General features: G+C 41.5%; 1 protein-coding gene across 1 annotated transcript; it reads left to right on the top strand.

Moving 5' to 3' along the window:
* The first annotated feature begins 7738 nt into the window (after positions 1-7738).
* Positions 7739-9821, top strand: LOC143580804 (uncharacterized). The gene is made up of 6 exons (XM_077063736.1): positions 7739-7908; positions 7987-8158; positions 8257-8363; positions 8433-8502; positions 8640-8738; positions 9729-9821. The coding sequence occupies exons 1-6, from the start codon at positions 7739-7741 to the stop codon at positions 9819-9821; spliced, it is 711 nt and encodes a 236-aa protein (XP_076919851.1).
* The last annotated feature ends 1411 nt before the right edge of the window (positions 9822-11232 follow it).

The raw sequence follows: 11232 nt of genomic DNA, 5'->3' as shown, positions 1-11232 counted from the left end.
AGTTAATCAAGTAAAAATAAATCATCCGAAAATAATTCGGATGATTTGGGTAATTTTACCCGACTTAACCGTTTCCGGTGTATTAAAGGCGGAAACGGGCCCCGCGGCCAAACGGGGTGTCTAACCGAGCTCTAATTTCACCACTTTAATTAAAATATCAATAACAACTATTTTCGGGTCGTATGTGGCCAAACTCATCTTTTGAAAACATAAAGACGAATAACCGTGCTAGGCACGCAAAACGAGAAAACAAACTAATGGTAGTTTTGACTAAGGAACTCTAAGTGATATCACAATCTAAGTCCTGAGAAGTGTATCGGGGTTAACATGGTCCCCGGATCGTGTACGGTACTGGGTTAACAGTGTCCCCGGACGTACCGGTTAACACGAATTTAAGTTATATTGATAGAAATTGTGTAGTAACGATTTGAGGATCGTATTACAGATCTGTACCAGTAGCCGTGCACCGTAGTACATCTTTGCTCACAAGAAAGTGAGTTTTTACGAGCCCCTTTTACTGAACTGTTTTAAATATTTTCCCGAGGCGGAAAGCATGTTTTTTATCAAAGTGTTTAAGTACATGCCGATCGCATGGAAATGAACGTATTTATATAATGTTTATTGTACGGGAATCGTACGGTAATGAATTAAGATGGTAATTGTCTGAGTTGCTAACAGTGTAAGGCCCAAAACAGTGTTCTGGGGTAACCGAGTTCCCAGAGGTTATTAAATGTGTTCTGGGGTAACAGAGTTCCCAGAGGTTATTAAATGAGTTTCTGGGGTAACAGAGTTCCCAGAGGTTATTAAATGTGTTTCTGGGGTAACAGAGTTCCAGAGGTTATTGGAAGTATTCTGGGGTAACAGAGTTCTAGGAGGTTAGTCGATATGTTTTGGGATTAACAGAGTTCTCACTTGTGGGCTCAGCATAATTACATCGCTTATTTATGATTATTATAATGATTTGTTATGGTTTATTAAATTAGTGAAACTCACCAACTATTCGTAGTTGACCCGTTTTCTTTACATGCTTTCTAGGTACACTCAAATTGGAATGAGTGATATGTGTTCGATGCTGTGTGCTATTTTGTGGAAGTCTAGAGATCTATATTTTGCATTAAATATGTTAATGTACTATCGGTAACACTTATGTGATAATGCTTAGATGGTTATGAAATTCAGAACAATGTAATACGTTTAAATTAATGTAGTGGTGTTTTCTTTATAAACAATGCTGTTGATATCAGATGTGTCTGTTGCATCCCGTGTACGTTTCCGCTGCGGTTACGGGGTGTTACAGAACTTGGTATCAGAGCCATTGGTTATAAAGAATTAGGATGTCTTTAAAAGATACCTAAAATATAACCAGTAGCTCAAGTATTATAGGATCTGAATATCAACTAACAATTTATTGTGACGAGATCGGGATGAACTTGGATGGACAAGTGGGTTATTATGGTCCGGAACATAATAATAGACTTGTCTGCACGAGGGAATTAAGGGAAAGTCACGGGAGACTTTAATAGGTAAAATTGGCAACATACGTGCAAATATGTGATAATATTGTTATGTGGTCAAGTTGTATAAGTAAGTGTATTTTAATTTGATTATGATTTACACTATGGAAAGAACTATATGTTTGTTAACTTGTGTGCAGGTAAAATGTCAAGAACTCCTAGTTTGTCGATTGAGGAGGATCCGGAGGAGGTCAGCTCCGGGGACTCTGGGAGCCCACTCGTAGCATCTTGCACAGAGCCTAGCGAGGCTAGCCTTAGGAGTTCCGGCCAGTCCTCCCCAGCTAGGATTGCCAGATCCCCTAGCCCATCCGCACCACAGGCCGCCCCTGCACCCCCCGGATTCGGACCCCGCCTCACGGCGCGGATCAGTATCCCACGTGTCCGACCTACCTCGCCCCCACCCAGACCTGCTACCCGCAGGGGCGAGTCCTCCCGCTCTCAGCCCGAGCCTGCGACCACCTGTGTGGGGTCTTCCGAGACAGGAACGGGACGCGGCGGCCTGGCTACGAGTGCTCACCGAACAGGTGAATGAGCACTCCGCCGCCCTGACGGTGGGAGTCCAGAGGAGGATGTACCTCGGGGACTGCATACTGGACCACCAGTATGCGATTGCCCAGCTGAAGAGGGAGTGCTCATACTCCCAATGGATGATCGGCCGGATGGAGATGCGGGTCCGGGTTATGATGGCTGTGTTGGTGGTGTTGGTGGCGATATTGGTGGGGTTGGTTTACCACCGTGTTTAGTTGTGTTGGGATGGGAATAGACAGGGACCGCTTTTTGATACTCTGTGTAAGCAGTTAGTGGTGATGCTAACATGGAGTGAATCTTGTTTAGTTATAATACAACCACTGGCCCTTAGGGGGGGTCTCTTTTGGGGCATATCAGTATAGATACTTTTGGGTATCATTCAAGCACTGACCCGTTGCGGGTTATGTCGAGATGATGCCGACATAGGCCCTACGTATGAAAACTCAACTAATGTAATAGTGAGAGGAAAGTAATATGAACGGATGTTTGTGTAACATGTACTAACGTTTATTAATGAATGGAATGTTTGTTATGTTTTATGATTGGAACTTGTATTGATTATATATATTTTCTTGATGTTGTGTAGAATGGCACCAAAACGTTCAGCCCAATTGTCGGAAGTGGACGTGAGCCGTCTGATTGCTCGCCGGTTGGAGGCGGCGATACCGGATATAGTATCGCGCATCGCCGCCAGTATTAACAATTCGACCAATCCAACCCCTCCGAGCAATCAAACGACCACCAATAATAACGGGGAACAAAATGCTAATCCTCCACAAAACGATAACACGATTCCGAGTAATGACGCACCGCCTACGGTGGTCGCTACAGACAGTAATGGCCCTATACCTACTGTAGAGACGAACCGTACTGAAATGATTCCTGCATCCAGGGGATGTTCGATCAAAGACTTTATGTTGTGCAAATCTCTAGAGTTTAGCGGGTCTGAAGGACCAAATGGGTTAGTTAAATGGATCGAGAAAATAGAATCCGTTGTGAACATCAGCAACTGCCCCGAGGATTGTGTCGTTAAGTACGCCACCTGCACACTCACGGACCATGCCTTGACATGGTGGAACACCATAGTGCAGACTCGCGGTCAGGCGACGACAAACCGCATGACCTGGACAGAGCTCAGGGCTCTTGTATTGGAACATTTCTGCCCGAGAAACGAATTGCAGAAATTAGAAAATGAATTGTGGAATCTGGAGATGCAGGGGGCGGACCACTTGGGTTATACGAACCGGTTTAATGAGTTGGCGCGATTGGTACCATGGATGGTCACCCCAGAGTCGAAGAGGGTGGAGCGTTATATTTGGGGACTAACTCCAGTAGTAAGGAGTATAGTCAATTCTGGGGGACACCAGACGTATGAGGGTGCGGTGACGCAAGCTGGTATCGTCACGTATGATTTCGTAAGAAGCGGGTCACTGAAGGTGGCAGGAGAGTCCGCTGGGGGGAAGCGGAGTTCACATGACCATAGGACCCAGGAAAAGCAGCAAGGTAAACGTGCTAGACCCAGTGCCCAGAACTACGCCATGACTAGTTCGGGCGGAAGGCAAGAACCGAAGAAGGGAACGTTTCCTAAGTGTGGGAAATGTGGTTACCACCATGGTGGCGTGTGCAAAGAGGTGGTGTGCCACCGGTGTGGCAGGATTGGACATTACGCACCAAATTGTAAGACAAATCTGAACAACCTGAACCGACAACCACAACCTATCCGTGCGCAGCCATTTAAGACTCAACCAGCCCGACAGCAGAACCCGCAAGGAAACCAAATGGTGACCACCAGCCGTGCTTGCTATGAATGCGGCAGCACGGATCACTTCAAAAGACACTGTCCGAAACTGAACCAGGGAGGAAACGGGAGGCAACCCTTGGGTCAGGCATCGTCGTCCAATCCGGCGCGAGGCCTAGCATTCGTGATGGGGGCGAACGAGGCACGCCAGGACCCCAACGTAGTGACAGGTACATTCCTCGTCTCTGATCATTACGCTTCTGTATTATTTGATACAGGCGCCGATAGAAGTTTCGTCTTCGTTAAATTCCCGTCGATAGCAAACCGGCCGATTAGTGAAACTATAGAACCTTACACCGTAGAAGTCGCTAACGGTAAAACCATGATAGTTAATCGGATAGTTCGGAATTGCCCTTTTATTCTGAACGATCAACCCTTTCTGATTGACTTGTTACCAGTAGAATTGGGTAGTTTCGACGTGATAGTGGGAATGGATTGGTTAGCACGTAACAAGGCAGAAATAAACTGTGAAAAGAAAATCGTCAAGATCCGGGTGTCGGATGACGAAGAGGTATTAGTGCAGGGTGAGAAGTCGGGCAATATAATACCGTTTATATCCCACCTCAAGGTGTTAAAATATATACGCCAGGGATGCGTGGCGTATCTAGCGAGCTTGACGGCCACGGATCCTGAGGAAAAACGGGAGGACGATATTCCAGTGGTACGCGAATTTCCACAAGTTTTCCCAGAGGAACTTCCTGGATTACCGCCAACCCGACAGGTCGAATTCAGAATCGACTTATTACTTCAAGCTGGCCCTGTTGCTAAGGCGCCCTACCGACTTGCACCATCCGAGATGCAAGAGTTATCCAACCAGTTGCAAGAATTATTGGATAAAGGATTTATACGTCCTAGTTATTCCCCGTGGGGTGCATCGGTACTATTCGTGAAAAAAAAGGACGGAAGCCTTAGAATGTGCATTGATTACAGGGAATTGAACAAGTTGACAATCAAAAATAGGTATCCTCTCCCCCGAATCGATGATCTGTTCGACCAACTACAAGGTGCGAGCTACTTCTCAAAAATAGATCTTAGATCGGGATACCATCAAGTTAGAATTCAGGAGGAGGATATCCTGAAAACCGCATTCCGGACTCGCTACGGTCATTACGCGTTCTTAGTTATGCCTTTTGGGCTAACAAATGCGCCAGCAGTGTTCATGGATCTCATGAATCGAGTCTGTAAACCCTACCTCGACAAATTCGTCATCGTGTTTATTGACGACATTTTGATATACTCGAAGAGTAAAGAAGAGCACGAGCAACACTTAAGATTAATTTTAGAGCTTCTAAATCAGGAGAGGTTGTATGCAAAATTCTCTAAGTGTAACTTCTGGTTACAAGAAGTGCAATTCCTTGGTCACGTTATAAATCACCAAGGAATACACGTTGATCCAAGTAAGGTTGAAGCAGTTAAGAATTGGCAAGCGCCTAAATCACCAAAGGAAATCCGCCAATTCTTAGGTTTAGCTGGATACTATCGTCGATTTATAGAGAACTTTTCCAGCATCGCCCAACCTTTAACCCTCCTGACTCAAAAGGATCGGAAGTATGAATCGGGTGAAGAGCAGGAAATGGCGTTTCAAACGCTAAAACAAAGATTGTGCCAAGCGCCAATCTTAAGTCTCCCCGACGAAGACGATGGTTTTGTCGTGTATTGTGACGCATCCCGGAGAGGGTTAGGATGCGTGTTGATGCAAAATAGTAAGGTTATAGCCTATGCTTCTCGACAGTTAAAAATACACGAGAAAAACTACACCACACATGACTTAGAACTGGGAGCAGTTATCTTTGCACTTAAAATATGGAGACATTATCTCTACGGTACAAAGTGCACCATCTTCACCGATCATAAAAGTTTGCAACACATATTCGATCAGAAAGAACTGAATATGAGGCAACGAAGATGGGTCGAGTTGTTAAGCGACTATGACTGTGACATCCGTTATCACCCCGGCAAGGCTAACGTTGTAGCCGATGCCCTGAGTAGGAAAGATCGAGTTAAACCATTGCGTGTGCGAGCGCTGGGGATGATTGTCCAGTCTAACCTCTCAGATTTGATTCGAGTCGCTCAACGCGAGGCGTTGAAAGAGGAACAAATGGAAAAAGAGGGACTTTACGGTAACTAGAAGAATTTCGAACAGCGCGTGGACGAAATTCTCTATTTCAAAAATCGGATTTGGATCCCGACCCTCCATGACCTTCGTGAATTGATCATGAACGAAGCGCATAAATCGAAATATTCCATACATCCGGGTTCGGATAAGATGTACAAGGATGTGAAAGAATTCTACCGGTGGCCGGGTATGAAAAAGGATATAGCCACGTACGTCAGTAAGTGTATGACTTGTGCGAGGGTTAAGGCGGAACACCAGAAACCCTCGGGAATGTTACAACAACCGGAAATTCCTGAATGGAAGTGGGAGCAGATCACAATGGATTTTGTGACACACCTCCCCAAGACGTCCCGAGGACATGATGCAATTTGGGTAATCGTGGATCGATTAACCAAATCGGCACATTTTATTCCGATTAGGAATAATTATAACACTGAGAGGCTTGCGCAGATTTATATAAATGAAATTGTGTCTCGTCATGGTATACCCATCTCGATCATCTCTGATCGGGATAGCCATTTCACCTCCAACCTTTGCAACGCTGTCCAAGAAGCGTTGGGAACGCGTATTGATCTAAGCACAACTTACCACCCTCAGACCGATGGTCAGTCTGAGAGGACCATCCAAACACTGGAGGATTTGCTTCGTGCATGCGTACTGGATTTTAAGGAAAATTGGGATCAACATCTCCCACTCGTTGAATTTTCCTATAATAATAGTTACCATAGCAGTATAAAGACAGCGCCTTACGAAGCATTGTATGGTCGGAAATGCCGATCACTACTCTGCTGGACTGAAGTGGGTGACACACAGGTTATTAGATCAGATCTGGTCCAGGAAACGACCAGCAAAATCCTTGAAATTAAAAACAATCTGAAGGCCGCGTGGGATCGGCAGAAGAGTTACGCCGATACCCGTAGAAAACCGTTATCATTCGAGAAAGGTGATAAAGTGTATTTGAAAGTATCACCGTGGAAGGGTGTGGTTAGATTTGGAAAGGCGGGGAAGTTAGCCCCTAGATACATTGGACCATTCGACATTACTGCAAAAATCGTTCCCGTAACATACCGATTAGAACTGCCTGATGAACTGAGTGCAGTTCACAACGTGTTTCACGTGTCGAACCTGAAAAGGTGTCTGTTGGATGAAACATCGGTGTTACCTTTAGAGGGGCTTCAATTAAGTGATAAGCTCAACATTGTAGAGGAACCCATAGAAATAGTGGACGGGAAAATCAAGCAACTTAGACACAATAAGATCTCGTTGGTCAAAGTTAGATGGAATTCGCACTTGTGGGCTCAGCATAATTACATCGCTTATTTATGATTATTATAATGATTTGTTATGGTTTATTTAAATTAGTGAAACTCACCAACTATTCGTAGTTGACCCGTTTTCTTTACATGCTTTCTAGGTACACTCAAATTGGAATGAGTGATATGTGTTCGATGCTGTGTGCTATTTTGTGGAAGTCTAGAGATCTATATTTTGCATTAAATATGTTAATGTAATATCGGTAACACTTATGTGATAACGCTTAGATGGTTATGAAATTCAGAACAATGTAATACGTTTAAATTAGTGTAGTGGTGTTTTCTTTATAAACAATGCTGTTGATATCAGATGTGTCTGTTGCATCCCGTGTACATTTCCGCTGCGGTTACGGGGTGTTACAGTGAAAGTCAAAGGAAATGAGAAAAAAAACAAATAAAGATGATTCAAATGAGGACGAGAGCACAAACGAAGACACGGGTTAGAATCGGAAAAAGTACCATATTAACGATGGCTGCAGTGATGGTTGATGGACAACTTACAAAGGATGGTTCCATAAAAATTCAGTGTGATGATGATTGTTTCGGGTACGAGAGTTTCACGTACCTAAGTATGGAAGATTTCGAAGCGGTCTTCACACTAGATTGGCTGTCTGGTTCTGTTATTATTTCATATATGATGTAAGTGAATAAATTTTATTTAAAGAACTGTTTGTGAAACACAACATTGTTAATCACTTAGTTCTTGCATATAAACAGGAACTTGTACGAGAAAGTCAAGAATGGACCGATTCAAGATCATGGAATATGTTTCGTAACCGCGAGTGCAACCATGATGGATGAACGTAAAACGAAATCCAAACATATTGATGAATCAAGTAAACTACTTGCACATCGGCTAACCAAAAGAAACAACAATGACATCATCATAGTGCCCTACAATCCCGGGTCTGAATTTTCATTTAAATAATTGTTCGAAAGAAATTAGGACTTTAATGTTTGACTTTATTTGATTTTCGGTCTTTCTAGGAAACACTGGTGTTGGCTATATTAGACATGAAAACTACTAATTGTTATTATTTGGATTCGTTAAGGCCTATCGATGTCCATCCGGATCTGAAGCAAATTATTGATGCGTAAGTTATACAAATTCTTGAAACATTGTATATAATATTCTTTGATATATTTCATTATTTTGTTTGTAGGGCAATGGTATTGTACGCTGTACAAACCGGATCCAACATGCGGGTAAAAGTCAACTGGGTCAACTTCAGGGTGAGAACTTAATATGTGTTGTATTTTTGATAGCATGTTATAAGCTTAAAATCTAGATATTTTGATTAAATTTTGTTTTATTGTTTAAGGCTATTATAGGTACCTTATTATGTCTTATAATTATATTGTTTTTTTAGTGTCCGACTCAGCCGGGAAGTACCGAGTGTGGTTATTATGTCTTAAATTTTATGAAGGAGATCGTTCATGAAGGACTTCAAATACTCATTGATAACAATGTAAGTGTAGTTTAACGGTTAACTTTATATAAAAACGTTAAGCTCAAACCATGAAACCAAACAGGTACCAAACCTTTAGGAACGGTTTAGTTCGGTTCGATTCTATTTTTCAACGGTTTGGTTTCGGTTTAAACCGAAAACCGTAATTAACGAGTTTGTCTCATGGTTTGATTTAAAAGCCGTCAAAACCGAACGCGAATTTACCTCACCCAATTAATCGCTTAACCAGAACCCGAAACCGTGTAGTCGGGTCAGTATTTGGGTTGAAATACCCCAGATTCGGGTTGACCTAAACAACCCGAATGAGTCAATGCAAAACGATTAGTTGTTTAGTATGCTATACCTTATATGTTTTTGTACATGTAAATCCAATATTGGGTGTTCTTTGTGTAAATTCGGGCTGGGTTGTTCGGGCCTCGGGTCGCTTCGGGTCGGGTTCGGTATTCAGGTTCAGTTAAAAACACACTCCTATTGTAAATCCAATATGATGTTTGCTGGTAATCAAGTAATTAATGATGGAAATTAAGGTTTTGGGGTACTTGGATGTCTTGTTTTTGTTGCATTGTTTCCAGTAAGAATAAGTAAATATAGCAACCCAAATTAAATTAAAAGAATCTTTAAAATGAAACTAATAAGCAATTTTTGAAGTTTTTGTTATGATCATTGATGAACAATATGTTTCTTCCTCAAAAAAGGAACAGACTTTCCATGTATGATTAACCATACCAAGTATGCTTGTTAAAGGTGAATATATATATATATATATATATATATAACTTTTAAAACCACAAACCCGATTCGTAACTACCCGACCGATTTAGCTAGAAACCCGAACAACCCAACCTTATTTGGGTCGGTTCTTGGGTTAACTTGCATTGAGCTCAAACCTGAACAACTTGGCCCGAATATATAACCCGAAGAACACCTCTACTTTGAATATTTGGTTTGGCCAAATTTTGTAACGATTTCTTTGTTTAATATTCATATTAGGTTTGGAAAGGAAAATACGAATACACGGATGCGGATTTCGATGCGGCTCGAGAAAAATGGTCGGCATATACGACAAAGTTTATATTTCGTTAGTGATATTAGTGATATGTATGATATTAAATATTAACCAATACTTTTGTTAACTTTGGGAATATATGTAATATTTTGATTTAGGATGTTTAATTTAAAAATGGAATGCTGTCACACCCTCAAAATCCACTAACGGAGTTTTATCGTCAGAGGGTGAGAACTAACATGATCGGAATCATTAGTTATAATCAAATACCATGTTTAAAGTTTTTCAAACCAACAAGACATTAAGTCTTAAATAAAATGCGGAAGCGTAAATTGTAAAACCAAAAAGTTGCGCCACGCAGGACGACTTAAAAACCCAAGTTATCAAGATAAAACTTAAAGGAGTTTTTTTAAAGCAATAGTGTTTAGCGAATGCATGTCCTATACCCCGTGCCCGTCTCGGCTACCTGAGAATAACATACTAAAAGTGTCAACACAAAAGTTGGTGAGTTCACAATTTTATATAAATAAATTAAAGCGTTTGCGTTTCCGTGTCCGTTACCAGATAGTGTTAAGTCAATTATATATCAATAGGTAGCTAAGATATCGGGCATTCATTACTAAGTGTTCGACACCGAAGCTGACTGTTTATCAATTGCTTTGCCACCATGTCAACCACGACCATGGTAATGTGTTAGCCAAGATTACACCCACTCGACCTACAGTCGAATTTAGAGTTGGGTGGGGTTTGTCAAACCCAGTAGTACTACTCAACAGTGACTCGCTATTATACAAATACTAATCGGTTTGATGTTAAGAAGGACTTTAGTTGGTTTGTTTGCCACTTAGCCTTACAAGTGATATATAAAAACTAACAAAATCTACAGCGTTGGAGTATGTTATATCCCCCAAATAAAAGCGTTTAAAAAGAGTAGAAAGGGGATGTGAAACTCACTGTTTGAGAAGATAACAAAAAGAATCCGAGAGAGGTGTGCGTCACAGAAAATGCTCACTAGTGCTCCAAAACAAAAATGAGATTTTCTGAGAATTTATACTATGAGTGAGTCCCTAGACTCAGCACATAAAATTTATGCGTGAGATACGTTTTGTGTTTCGTTTGTGAAATAAGTGCGACTCGACAAACACGTTGGTGATAAGCTACATGCGTGAACAAATATCGTGTCAAGTGTTACTATTGTACACTACTAGTAAAATAACTCCCACAAGGGAAATTAAGTCATACACATAGCAAACATCGATCAACTATGCACATTTCATGTTAACTTATGTAATTCGGCAGCTATTTTATCCAGGCAGATTTTCACTCGACAAGATTACTCTATTTAATAAATCAATACACGTCCAATAAATCACCAAAACTCATCACAAAAGAACGCTTGAGTTATGTTTCTAAAAATATTTTTATCCAATACGGTTTTCTCACAATGATCAAAACATCACAGTAAACAAGCAACAGTCATTATAATGC

Source organism: Bidens hawaiensis, unplaced genomic scaffold (assembly GCF_021521415.1).
Source record: "Bidens hawaiensis isolate Kalapana, Puna unplaced genomic scaffold, B.hawaiensis_p1.1 tig00030609_1, whole genome shotgun sequence".
In the NCBI taxonomy this organism is placed as follows: Eukaryota; Viridiplantae; Streptophyta; class Magnoliopsida; order Asterales; family Asteraceae; genus Bidens; species Bidens hawaiensis.
Note: the sequence above shows the minus strand (reverse complement) of the source record. Positions and strands in the feature narration are given on the sequence as shown.